Source organism: Spinacia oleracea, chromosome 4 (genome assembly GCF_020520425.1).
Source record: "Spinacia oleracea cultivar Varoflay chromosome 4, BTI_SOV_V1, whole genome shotgun sequence".
Classification (NCBI taxonomy): domain Eukaryota; kingdom Viridiplantae; phylum Streptophyta; class Magnoliopsida; order Caryophyllales; family Amaranthaceae; genus Spinacia; species Spinacia oleracea.
Window position 1 is genome coordinate 166,256,267 of NC_079490.1, and position 14,779 is coordinate 166,271,045.

The 14,779-nt window shown below is 38.7% G+C and overlaps 1 protein-coding gene across 1 annotated transcript; it reads left to right on the forward strand.

The window, feature by feature from the left end:
• Window positions 1-9,697: 9,697 nt before the first annotated feature.
• On the forward strand, window positions 9,698-14,117 carry LOC110790356 (probable LRR receptor-like serine/threonine-protein kinase At3g47570). The gene is made up of 3 exons (XM_021995140.2): window positions 9,698-12,042; window positions 12,763-13,143; window positions 13,315-14,117. The coding sequence occupies exons 1-3, from the start codon at window positions 10,479-10,481 to the stop codon at window positions 13,320-13,322; spliced, it is 1,953 nt and encodes a 650-aa protein (XP_021850832.1). The 5' UTR covers window positions 9,698-10,478; the 3' UTR covers window positions 13,323-14,117.
• Window positions 14,118-14,779: the final 662 nt, after the last annotated feature.

The following is a 14,779-nucleotide window of genomic DNA, read 5'->3' on the forward strand; positions in this document are numbered from 1 at the left end:
AAGCACTAAAACGAAGAAAAAGAAATAAATGCAAGAACACGTGAAGCAAAGCGTCAAAAACGACCGCCAGAAATCATTTTCAGCGCCCAGGGCTGGGCGCCGAAATCTTTGACGCCCCAGCCTGGGCTTTGAAACTCTCTGCCTGCCTAAATTTTTTAGAAGCGCTCGTCATTTTATCCGCACATAACGGAAAAATAACGAACACTTGGGGGGTACAGCACGTATCCAAATAGGCTCACCAAAAAAATAGTAGTCGAATTTCATTTTTTACGCGACTCACGGCAAAAAAAACGGCAGACGAAAATAATGATTATACTTCACTCATTTGACCGGTTAAGTAATATGCTTCCACCTCAGGGCATATCTATTAAAATCCGGCATCTTAGAATTTATTCTAGCTAGAACTACGTGCGACCTGATTCTGACAAGATACGTATGCAATCCTTACCAAGGATTCGATCCAATAAAAAAAACATATATAAATTGTGCAAAAAGTGTTAGACATATGAAAATATAAAAAAGAGGAGAAACAAAAAATGAAAATGAAAAATAAAATACGCCTTTATTGAAAAATAATAAGAAGGAAAACAAAGTGCTAAGAAATGAAAAAACAAACACAACTGAAATATATAAAGGGCACCTACACCCTAGCAAGAACTACACTACTCTAGTTCTTCCGGATCATCAAATAAAGTCTTGTAGAGGGCAATGTACGCAGGATCCACCCCCACAGTCTTCTGCGCTGCCCCTATATCAATCTCCATAAGAACCGGCTCCTGGACACTAACTTCCAAAGATGCCAAGGCTTCAGAAACATTCTCGGTTATAGCCCGCTCAGCCTCAAGGGCACAGACAATGGTGGGAGAAGAATTATTATCATCAACTAGACTAGCCACTGTTTCTACAGGCGGTTGAGCCTTCCTAACCCATACATTGTTCCGGCGACGATCTCCGCGAGAGCCTGCACTTCTTTTAACAACAGCAGGCCCCTTCATGTTAGGCACATTTTTAGGCCTAGAACTGGAACGGGGAGGAACTTCCTTTCGTTTTCGATCAGGACGAGCTTTCACAGTCTTAATACCATGGGTGCGAGGATTGGCAGAATCACGGCCCTCATATCTGACCCGAATGCGAGGTATCAAAAGCTCAGCCGGCTCCCCATTTCGAGCCTCGGTCCTCACAGCCTTATCATCGGAGCTCATCCACAACTTGTAGTTTTCAGAAAGACCCACAAAGCCATTTGTAGCTACGGCCCAACGCGGGAGACCATCATAATACTTAGCCCACGCTTGAACCCGTGCTTGTGAAAAGGCCGCTACTTTAGGTGGTACCGTATCAGAAAAGGGGATAGTCTGCCTTAAACCGTATTGACGCATGACTCGGTAAGGGAAAATATAAGTGGGCCGAGATAGCCCCAACAAGGAAACATAAACCGATACATCAGAACCCCCCGTCATAGTAGTCAAACCCCACCACGGTACCACCCACTTAATAGAACAGATACCATGAGTAAAAAAGGAGGCCCACTCGGCCTCGTCCTGGCCTCGGTGCAAATATTTTCGGTTACCCAAGGCTATAGGGCGATAATGTTTAGGATCGGCAGGAGTTTCCAAGAGCCTAAGCCGTTCCACGAGCCAAATCTGCAAAAAACGGGTACGATCAAAAAAAAATTATAAAAAGAAAACGGTTCCTGGGGCGCAGTTTCAACGCCCAGGACCAGGCGCCGATAATTCTAGCGCCCAGCCCTGGGCGCTGAAACTCAGCCCCAAGGCAGGACGAATAAAAAATATATATGCAAAAAAAAACTTATACGTGCGCAAAGAAAAAAAATCGATTACCTGCAGTAATAGGGGGCTTCCCTTAAAATATTCAGATTTGGCGTCCTTCTTCAGCTCATCCGCACTCAGCAAAGTCTCCGCAACAACCAACGGCATAATAGAATAGCAACTTTCCATCTGGCTAATCAAGGGGATCAACCTTATGTCACCGAACTCACCATTGTTATTCGACAGCAAATAATGATTCAACAAGCAAAATACAAGGGCTCGAATATTCAATTTCTGTTCGGTCATATTCTTACTAGGCCTAAAGTGGTGTTTTACAAGTTTTGCCAAATTAACCTCATCACCTACAACAATTTCAGCAAGCATGTTAGCATCTAGTCCTAGGAAAGCCCCTATGGTGGTTTTACTCTCTTCAATAGTGCCAGGAGTGGCAGGGGTAGCATTAGTAGGATAACCAAGGATCGCAGCAAATTCATCTGGCAAAGGACATATTTCGTTGCCCCAAAAGACAAAAACATGATGATCGGAATCCCAAAAGCTTAGGGCTGCGTGCAGAAAATTATAGTCAATGTTAATTTGTTGTAAGCCTAAAAGTGCCTCTAAGTGGTATTCTTTCAACAAAGCCTTTTCTGTAGGAGTAAGGGCCTGTAGCCAACGCCTAACAGCCCGTTGGAGTGAGAAAGTGGGAATCGACATGACGAAAGCAAGGAGTAACTAAAACGCAGCAAAGAAAAAGGAAATTGAGAGTGATGGAAAATAGGGACGTATCTAACCCCTATATATAGCTGAACGCATCAAGTGACACCCTAATCCCATTCGGAAACGCGTTAAGAAATCCGAAAGTCAAAATTCGCCAGGAAAGGACTTTCAGCGCCCGAAGCTGGGTGCCGAAATAATTAACGCCCAGCCTTGGGCGCCGAAAATGCAGCCCAAGGCCCAAATTTCACAAAACGCGGAACAGGAAAAGACTTAAAACCGTGTTGCTAGACACGAGGCCCTATTGCAATTAAGATCAAGCCCAAAAGCACCTTTAAGCTCCCAAATAGCAATGGTAGAACTTGGTCGAAACTTAGACTTGTCTCAAGGAACATATATGTACACTTTTCAAAACAAATATGAAATATCAAGGTCATTCTTCGAAACACCAAAAAATGTTGTTACGTCGTTGGTTTCTCAAATAAAAATGTTTGTCTGTCAAAAGATTAATCCAGGTCAGGCTAAACCGGATGATATTAAACCTTGTCGCCCCAAGACTGAAGTCGCACCCCATGACTTCGCCAAAATAGCACACCACTATGAAAGATCGCTCGCACATACGAGCACGACCCCAAACATGATAAAAAGACGTTATGAAGTATGCGAAAAATGACCAACAAAAGCCCAAGTGCTTGAGGGCTCGCGAAAAGTATACTCCAACAAAGAGTGCGCAATCGAAATCACATTCCCGGACTACGCTATACGCCGTCCCATGTTTGGATGATCTCAAAAGAACAGGTTCGACCTCAGAAAAGAGTCGTCATTGACACTTGTACATGGTCCTCTGATCAAAGACCAAGTGGTGGCAAAAATCGAACCATAAAGACTAGCTCAAAACCACGAAAGCAGACGGTCGCAAGACAAAGGTCCGTCTAAACCCGTTGTCAACCCACGTTCAGGTTACAACTAAATTCGAGCATCCCTCGAAAGAATTCTCTCTTGCAAGAATGAATAAAAGAAATTCTCAAAAAAAAGAAATCACGATGAAAAAATAGGAAACTTGCCCATCTCAGTTGGCAAGATCACGTCACGAACCACGCGAGTTCCAAAACAAAAAACGAATTCAGGGACGTCCACCCTCAGCGGACAGGGTTTGCCCACCCTCAGCGGGCGGGGTCTGCGTCACTAGCCGCGCAGATCCTCAGTTTTCCAAAAATAAAATTTACAAAATTCAAAATGAAACAGGCTCGCCATCTTCAGCCGGCGGGGTCTACGGCGCAAACCACGTAGGTCCTCATTTTCAAAAAAATAAGCACAAAACAAATTTCAAAATAGATTCGTCCACTTCTATCGAAAGGGGTGTCCACCCTTAGCGGACAGGTTCGCCATCTTTAGCCGGCGGGGCCTACGTAGGTCCTTATTTTCAAATTTCAAAAACAGATTCGTCCACTTCCATCGGACGGGGTGTCCACCCTTAGCGGACAGGTTCACCATCTTTAGCCGGCGGGGTCTCCGTCACAAGACCGCGTAGGTCCTTATTTTCAAATTTCAAAAACAGATTCGTCCACTTCCATCGGACGGGGTGTCCACCCTTAGCGGACAGGTTCGCCATCTTTAGCCGGCGGGGTCTGCGTCACTAACCGCGCAGGTCCTTAATCACTGCAGCGATAACTTTTTCTGGTTTTCCGTTTTTTCCAAAAAAGAACGATGTGAGTAGCTTCCCTTTTTTCCAAAGATTGGTTTTCCGTTTTTCCAAAAAAGAACTATGTGAGTAGCTTCCCCTTTTTCCAAAGATTGGTTTTCCGTTTTTTCCAAAAAAGAACGATGTGAGTAGCTTCCCTTTTTTCCAAAGATTGGTTTTCCTTTTTTCCCAAAAAAGAACGATGTGAGTAGCTTCCCCTTTTTCCAAAGATTGGTTTTCCGTTTTTCCAAAAAAGAACGATGTGAGTAGCTTTCCCTTTTTTCCAAAATTTAAAAGAATGGTTTTCCGTTTTTTCCAAAAAGAACGATGTGCTGGATTTTCCTTCGTTTTACGTCCCATAAAAACAAGGGGGTTTTCTCATTTAGCTAACCCTGAAAACGAGAATCTTTAAAAACATTTTTACCTCGTGATTGGGCTTGGCCAGGCCCAATTACACTTTATAGCTTTGATTTCGAAAACATCTGTAGCTACTCCCAATGACAAAGTGAGGGAGTTTCTACGCCTCTTTAGATACTTTCAATGACAAAGTGAGGGAGTTTCTATACTATCCGTTGACAAATCCCAATAACACGTGAGGGATATGTCGACACTTCAAGTGATGACCCTTAAGTCAAATGTTATCACTCGGGGGCTTGTGAGACCCTCGCAAAAACAGGTCACCATGGCTTGTGCGACGCACTCCGTCTAATACTTTGACCATCGTCTTACTCCAAGACTCAGTCAAAGTGGGGGCTAACTGCAGACACCTACTTTTGTCCCCATTCCCGAAAGGGAAGGTTCGATGATGAAAACATAAATCTCCACTTGACAACGCATCTCCTATAAAATAACGAATCTCAATTCCCCTTTTCATTTCACACGAAACTTGCTATTTATGGAAACCTGCTAAAAATAGTAACTGCCGTAATGGGTAGTTGTTAAAAGTGGCAAGTCATAAAAGATAGAAACCTGTCAGAATTAGGTGTTGCACTCCAACATAAATCCTAAATGAGATAGAGATTATGAGAGAATCCTATTCCTAATATGATTCGAAAATAAGAGTCACGTATTAATTAAAATCCTAACGAGCCTAGAGTTCGTAACGGGCCCAGACGCATTGCGTCACAAGGTTAATACGCACTAAAAGACTCGATTAAAGTCTCAAACACTCCGGATTCTACGAATCCGAATCTGACTGAGAAAACAGCCCAGATCCTATTTTCAACGCCTGGCTCTGGGCGCCGAAATCTTCAGCGCCCAGGCCTGGGCGCTGAAATTACCTGGGACGTATTCTTTCCTAATTCCTCGTGGATTAGAGCTCTACAATTCTATCTTTCCACGAACTCTTTTCTATAAATATAGCCCAAGTTCGACGTGAAAAGGACACAACACACAATTATTATTCTGAGTATTGACTCTAAACCCCTAAGCCTAAGCCTCACGCTGCAAAACTGATCACGTGTTCTGTCGCAATCGATCCATAAATCGAACAGAACGTATCCTATCCCATAACTTGAGATTCGTTAAATAAAAGGAGAAAGAGCAAAGTCAAAGTGGTTAGTTTTCTGAGAACCGTGACGCACCTCTCAAGGGTGCGTCGTAATGTGTCCCTTTTCCATGGTTTAATTGCTTTCCTCGCCCTTTTATGAACTGTTAAACTAACTAAATATGATTATTCTATCACGCCTAATAAAGATAATATGTTGGGAAATTGGATTATCATGCTAGGTCCCTTAAAACTATCTAAATCAGATAATCGCGTTCGATCTAGTACTATATGTTGCATATTGTAAAAATCAACTCAGATTAGTTTAATAGTTAACGCATGTCCCTTCAATTATTTATGCTGAGCTAGTAAGGATATCCTGCCTCTGGAGTTATCGAAGAGCGAGTACTCCTCTCGGTAGTTAGTCCCCCGAACCCTCAATCTCTACCTTGCGGGTGTATGTTGAGAGATCCCCACACCAGGGATCACAAGGGAACCTACGGCCGTCGTGGTCAAACATAATTGCACTCCCTTTATGTCACGATAACCGGGTTTTGTCAGTTTTTCTCATTGTCGTTAAAAACTGAATGGCGACTCCTATATTACTAGTCAATTGGGTGTAAACTCACAGGAAATCCTATTACACTTGATTTGACAAAAAGAAACGTCACACCCACGAGGGACAAGGTCACGCATTAGCCTCGTGCTTTTTCGACCCCCTCACAGACATTAGTGTGAGAGATTTTATGTCCCAATGGAAGTGTGAAAGATTTAGTGCCTAATGAATTTGATGGATTAAAATAATGATTTTCACAAATTTTTAATAGAATATTAAGGACATTTATTCAACAATTTAAAAGAAAAATTTCAAAACGTAAAGATTAAAATGGGACAACTAAAACGGAATACGTAAAGAATAAAAAGACGAAGGTAGTAATAGGTCCCCACCATATTACTTCACGAAGGTAGTAAAACGGAATACGTAAAGAATAAAAAGACGAAGGTAGTAAAACGGAATACGTAAAGAATAAAAAGACGAAGGTAGTAAAGATTAAAATGCATTTTACTTCACTTGCATACATTCATAAAAGTTAAAAAGACAATGTTATCCCCATTTTCTTTTAAATTTTTGGCTCAAGCCTTAATAAAATACATTTTGCCTACGAGACAAACAAATAGGAAGAATCCAACATAGGCACACTAGCTTGTCACATACTCATAGGAATCTCAATAAAAACTAACCCCACGTGGGTAGAAGAGAAAAATAATTAAGGGGTTTTAATAGAGATATAAGTTTATTTGAGAGTAAACAAATGGACTATCTGATTATTTATAAGGGTATAAATATGATAAATGATGGGATCCAAAAATGGACTAATAAAAATTAAAAAAAAAAAAAAAAGCTCAATAAGGGAAATACTAACATTCAAGAATGCAGGGAGTAGCATTATTAAAAATATTTGGCTAGAAAATTAAAGGTGTTGTATTCCTATAAAAATTAACAAATATTTACAAAAATATCATTTGATTATCGGTAAATGAGATTAATTTTGTCCGTGATAAGTACCAAGGGGTCGTTTGATTCGCACGGAGTAAAGGGACTGAACTCAACAAAGAGAAAGATAATAAAGTGATACCTTTTGATGTAAAAGGTTGTCTGGGGTCATATTTAATTTGGTCACTCAAACACTCATAAATTTCTCACCCCTACTCCCTCATTCTCCCTCACGCACATGGTGTCGCCACCGCCCTCCACGTTTCCACCCCCACCCCTCCGATCCATGTTTATGCCAATGTCCTCGCCCCCTCGTAGTTGGTCAAGTGTGGATGTAATAGTGGTCAAGGTGTGAGGGGAAAGAGAATGAAAATACCTAGGAAGGGTTGGGAATCAACGTAGAGCACTTTGGTTGAAGTGAAAAAGGAAAAGGGTAAAAGGATGACAAATAAAGTCTAACAAACAATAACAAAAGGAATCATTTCAGTTGTTTCCTTTTCCTTAGATGAATACCCCTAACCAAACTGCTCCTAAGTACAACATCCATTTTGAAATATGTAGTACTCGATCCATCTGTCCCTAAAAGAGTGCACCATTTGACTTTTCATGGTCTCCAAAACACGACTTAAAAATGTAAGTATGTATATCTTATTCTACACGCGTAAAAAATTTAAAAGTTGATATTCCAAAAATATAATTGAAATGAATATAACAAGATATCACATGACTACTTGATTGGATTATTTCTTAAAGGACAATGAAAATTCGTGGTCAAAATTTCAAAGTTTGACTCAAAAAATTGCAATAAGGCAATCTTTTAGGGACGGAGAGAATATTGATTATACTTCGAATTTTGGGATTGTTTACAAATTGTACGGTAACCATCATTTTTTATTTATACATAAAGAAAAATAAAGTCATATGTGTCCTTGTTGCATTCGTCTAAATTTTAGGGTATACATAATTAGAGATAGTGAGTACTAATGATCATACATACATTGGCAAATGTAAAACTGTAAACATTCTTTCAAAACGAAGTATTTGTTAGGTACTTAGGTGCCAAGATTGTTGTGGTTGATGAACTCAAGTTAGACCATGTTTTACATCATGTTTGGTTTGTTGTTGAGGAGAGAGATTAAAAAAAAAGAACTTCCTCCGTTTTTTTACTTGTACTATTTTTTCTTTTTTGAAGTAGTATATTATTGCTTGCCCAATTTCCTTTTATGGTATACATTCACATGTTTTTTGGTGTGTACATACACCAATTACTCATTTTACCCTTATACATATTTATATTTACCATTAATACCTAATCTTTTCTACCTAATTTGTTTGTTATCACATGGGCATTCTTGATGTTTCCTTTATTTCTTAATGTGTGCCTAAACCAAATGGTTCAAGTAAAAAAACAGAGTAAGTATGAATTATATAGAGAGAAGAGAGAGAAGAGAGAGAATGAAACCATGAAAGGATGAACTCACTCTGCTAGGTCAATTTCATGGCTAGACTTGCTGAAGTGTGGCATGGGCAGTGGCGGTGAATACGGCCACCCTCCAAGATTTAAATAAAACGGTTACAAATTATTTAATGCAAGGAGAGATTGTAACATGCTCATTGCTTTAGTGGTAAAGGGTGTTGTGATAAAGCTTTAAGTTTAGTAGGTCTTGAGTTCAACTCTTAACAAAGTGTTTAAGTTACGTTACACGTTACGTGAGGCCTAATCCTCCATAATTAAATCTTATTGTTTGCCACCTTGTTATTTCTTTAACAATATGATAATATCATTAATTGAAAAATGATACGGAGTATGACTGATTTACATGGAAAAACATACTAAAGCTAAGTAACATGAAACTTCAATTTGAAAACACACAATTTTTTGTTTTGACAACATAATTGAAAACACAGTTATAAGGCTATAAGCTAAAGTGTGGCATAAAAGGGAGGACCCAAAATTCATAGAATTCACATTGATGAATTGAAACAGGGGAGTCAATGGTGTGTATCTATGACTCTCTTTATAGTTCACTTGTAGAAGTTCATCATCAATTTCATATTGCAGTCTTCAGTCAAAACATTATTCAAGGATTGCGGTTGCCAATCGCCATCCCCTTCTAACTCGAACTATTTTTTCTGTACGAATTCATTTTAAAAGAGATAGTTAATTAAGACCTCTTATGAACATAGCTAAATCAAACCCCATATATATGATATATCCAAACAAATTAACCATGTCATGCTCTAACTCTTTATTATACTGGATCATTTTCTTGCTGTCTATGTTTTGCTGTCTCGAGTTCTCGACCAGCAGCAATAACAGCACAGACAAGCTAGCATTACTCGAAATCAAAGCCAAAATAACCGATGATCCGTTAGGTGTGATGAGTTCATGGAACGACACCCTCAACTTTTGTGAGTGGTACGGTGTTACTTGTGGCCGAAGGCACCAAAGAGTAACAACACTTAACCTGAGTTCCTCAAAACTTACAGGTATTGTCTCTCCTTATCTTGGTAATTTGACCTTTCTAACGGAATTGTACCTTGACAATAACAACTTTACCGGAACAATACAGCCTGAAATTACTAGTTTGCAAAGGCTGCAATACCTTTGGCTGGCTGGTAATTCCATTGGAGGAAAAATCCCATCAAATATATATATCAAGTTGTTATAGTCTTATTGATTTAACCCTTGAAAATAATATATTGGTTGGAGAAATCCCAACTACACTTGGTTCTCTTCCACATTTGCAATACATTTATTTGTCAAGAAACAATTTGATTGGTAAAATTCCTTCATCTCTAGGGAACTTATCTTCCCTCACTGGCCTCTCCATAGGTGATAACAACTTGGTTGGAACGATCTTACATAGCCTAGGCAAGCTAAGGAACTTTGCGCATCTATCTTTACACGACAATCAGTTTACCGGAGTAGTCCCGCCTTCAATCTTTAACCTCACATCATTAACAAGGTTAGATTTAGGACAAAATGAGTTACAAGGAACCCTTCCTTTGGATGTAGGCAACACTCTTCCAAATATTTGGTGGTTTTCCATATGTGATAATCGATTCACCGGACATATTCCAGCTTCGATATCTAATTTCTCAAATCTAGAAGTCCTCCAATTGTGTTTGAACAATTTTAAAGGACAAGTTCCTTCGTTGCACAAGTTAGTATATCTTGAAGACCTTGTCCTTTACGGAAACTCCCTTGGGTATGACCAACTAGGAGATTTGAACTTTGTATCTTCCCTAGCTAATGCCACCAATTTAGAATGGTTTGAGATTAATGAAAATAACTTCGAAGGAGTGTTTCCGAAACTCTTATGTAATTTCTCTATGCTAACTGTTATTGAATTAGACAACATTAACTTACTTGGAGAGATTCCAAATTGCATCGAAAAATTGGTTAAATTGCAATATTTCAGGGCCGGAAACACATCACTTTCCGGGGACATTCCTCAAGGGATAGGGAAGCTCCAAGATCTTTTCTTCTTAGATTTAGGTGATAACCAATTAACTGGGGTAGTTCCATCCTCAATCGGAAACTTAACTATGTTGTCTCTTCTTCGCCTATCCAATAATAATTTGCAAGGAGAAATACCCTCAACTCTTGGAAGTTGCATATATCTAACACGAATAGATTTTTCTAATAATAATCTTAGCGGCGAAATACCCATTCAAATATTTACTCTACCGTCCCTGTCTATCACACTGGATTTATCTGGGAACCACCTAACTGGCTCTCTCCCTGAAGAAGTTGGTCAATTGATGAATCTTGGTAGCCTTGATGTGTCGCGTAACATGTTATTCGGCCAAATACCAAGCTCTCTTGGTAATTGCCTGTCATTAGAGTTTCTAAACATGGGGAGAAATGATTTTCATGGTCTGATTCCTGATGCATTGAAGACATTAAAGGGTCTCCTTTTGTTAAATTTATCATACAACAAGTTATCAGGTGAAATCCCAAAGTTTCTAGCAAGCTTCAAATTGCAACAGCTTGATCTATCACACAATAACCTTGAAGGAGAAGTGCCCATTGGTGGTGTCTTCAACAGTGCAACAGGTGTTTATTTAAGTGGGAATAGTAGGCTATGTGGAGATATACCTAAGTTGATGTTGCCCCATTGCAATTTCAACAGCGAAATCATGAACAGAAAATCGCGGCTTAAGATGAAATTGATTGCAATACTTTCTGGGGTTTTTGGAGTTATTTTTCTACTGGGTTTACTTCTGTTAGTATTCATTATCAGGAGGAGATTGAGGAGTAGTAAGGAACCCACGGTTTTGGATGATTCGGAAAAGTTTCCAAATTTGTCTTACCAAACCCTTCTGAAAGCTACTAATGGATTCTCCCCAGAAAATATGGTTGGCAGTGGCACATTTGGGGTGGTATACAAGGGAATTCTTGATGAGGATGGATCAACAGTTGCCATTAAGATCTTTAACCTTGAGTATCGTGGTGGTTTAAAGAGTTTTATGGCGGAATGTGAGGTCCTTCGAAGTATCAGACATCGAAATCTCCTTAAAGTGGTAACAGCTTGTTCAAGTGTTGATTACCAAGGCAGAGATTTTAAGGCTTTGGTTTATGAGTTCATGGAGAATGGGAGTTTGGAAGATTGGTTGCATTCAAGTGATTCAATCAATAGGAACTTGAATCTTTACCAAAGAGTTGATATAGCAGTTGATGTTGCATCTTCTTTGGATTATCTTCATCATCAGTGTGGTGCTACCATTGTTCATTGTGATCTTAAGCCCAGCAATGTTCTTCTTGATGATGAAATGGTCACACATGTGGGAGATTTTGGATTAGCAAAGTTCCTTCCTAAAGGCATCAACAACTCTCATGCAAATCAGTCGAGCTCTGTTGGAGTTAGAGGAACTGTTGGTTACACTCCTCCGGGTAAAAAAAAAACTCTCTCTGTTTTTATTAAAATATTTTTCCCACCATTTTTTTTTTCTATTTGTTTATTACACTCTCCCCCTCTTGTTTTAGAACGACTTTCTTAGAAATGGTTAAAACTAAAACTAATTCGCAATTTACATTGGTTTAAAAACTATTTTCGTGGACCGTGGTACCGTCTCAGAAGTTTGGTTACGAAATATAATATTTATTTATTCGCACAAAAACCGCTACCGTTAGTTGCGGTTTAAATTATAGAACCGCTACAGGTGATAGCGGTTCTACATGTTAAACCTGTTTTCCTTTAATATTTTTTTAAAAAAAAACACTACCCCCATGTTCCCAGTTATCCCTACACAGCTAGTCACACAAATATAAAACATAAGAACCTCTTCTGGTGTAGTTCTTCTTATTTAAACGCTACGAATGTTGGCGGTTTTATGCTGAATTAAAATTAAAAAAAGAAGCTCGTATCCGTTCCTACGTGGACGGTACCACCGAAAATAGTTTTCAATCTAATGCAAAATGGGAATTAATTATTGTTTTAGGGAAATAGTTCCTTGATTTATCATTTACATTACATTCAACTCTCATTTATTAACACTTGTACCGGTCAACATGTAACTCTTAAAAATGTACGAAAGGGAGTAGTGTTTTACCATACGGTGAAATCATTTGTTTTCTTCATAATAATTAACATATTTAAGGCATGACATGTAGAATACGGTATGGGAAATGAAGTGTCTACATGCGGTGACGTCTATAGTTTCGGGATCCTATTACTGGAATTGTATACCGGAAAGAGGCCTACTAATGACATGTTTAAGGGTGACCTAAGCTTGCATAGCTTCGTAAAACAAGCTTTTCCTGAACATGTGATTGAGATTCTAGATAGTGGCCTTCTTGAAGATATAGACAGAGTGGAGATGAACAGTAGCATAATATTGGAAGCTTTAACTTGTATACTTGAAGTTGCACTCTCATGTTCAACTGATATCCCAGCAGAAAGGTTGGGGATGAGTGACGTTGTCTCAAAGCTATCATCGGTTAAAAATAAGATCCTTGGATCTCGTTTACAGCAGCGGAGGAGAATTCAAACAAGTAATGATTTGATTACTAGCTTCTTAATTCTTATCACTTACTGTCTTACTGGTGATCATAAGAGGAACTGCAGATTTGTTATTACAGCAATAGTATTATCCGTTGAATTTTGGTAAACATTTATCATATTTTCAGGTATCCATTTAATTATTGGTTTTCTGTTGGATTCAGGTACATGAGGAACATATAACCGAGTTCACAGCTTCAGTTACTTCTCTCAAAAGAAATCATGAATTAGCACGAAGCTCTTTGGGAATATGATTCAAACAGAGGAATAATCTAGCAGCCTAGCAAGTATGATCACTAGATGATAATAATGAATAAGAGTAAGATTATTTTTCTGATAGCATTGTGATTTGTGAGCTAAAACCTTAGCTTCTAGCTATTGGTTGTTAGTTTCTTTCTTTTAAGACACAAATTATAAGATGTCATGGTAGTTGTAGTAATGTAGTCAATTCTACAAAGAAACATTTTTCTTAATTGGGTGATGGATTTACTGCAAATGTATTTTCCTACATGTATCTTTATCTTTTTAATTTTATGGATTGAGTAATGTTAATTTGTAAGTATCAGGAGTTTATATTCCATCATGTACTGAAGTCTGGATGGCCTAATGTAATCAAACTATCAAAAGGAAAAGGCAAATTAGACATGAATTAGGACAGAAGATATGATAGATAGTTTCAGTTGGTGGTTCGAAGCTTTTTGGTTAAATCTCACAATATGCAGGATACCATCTAAGGAACCTGCAGGAGCTATACAAGTAAAAAGAAATGTATTACAAGATTTTGGCCACCGTGTCTTCAAACATTGCATTGCTTATTGACTATATGACTAGTTGCCTCACCTAGCTACAAGGGGATATCCCGTCTATTACTCGTTATCCCAACATTGTTACTACAGTCTAAAGAACAACCGAGTATTCCAGACAGACAAGGTACACGATTCAGAAGCCTGAAGAAATTGCTCAAAACATGAACAAGTGAAAAGTACTAACCTTTAATTTCTAAGCAATCTGCACATTTTTGAAGCAAGGCATAACCAACTCGATCTCAGCTGTCTTTTTACTATATGTGGCCACCAAGCTACATTCGATCAGTAACACGCTTCTTGCAACTCAGTAGCCTGAAAGGAGATGAATGATGCATAGCACTTATTGTATTGGGCTATTCTATTATGTATAACACATATGTTCTGCAATCAAACAGATAAATAGATAATCAGGAATTGCAAAAATCTTTCACAATTATTCTAAACAAAATAAGCAACAGCATGCCATTATCTGAACAACTAAACAATACACTGCATAATATCCCAAATTCACAACTAATTCCAATCCATTACTGCAACTATCACTGAAACCAAATTGAATGTCATCATTGAAAATGCCTTAAACTAAGTGGATCGCAAATTTGTAAGAACCAGGAAGTTATATTCAGCAAAGAGATACTTCACAGGTAAAAACTAGAGCTGATCAACATAGGCCCAGTCCAAAAGTTACCGGGTTTTGGGCAGAATATTTCGGCCCAACTATTTTTTAAAAAAAATACGGGCTTTGGACAACGTAAAACAACAAGTTTAGTTATAAATTTGATCTGGCCCGAAAAGCCCGCTATTTTTATCCCGAAATGGTGGG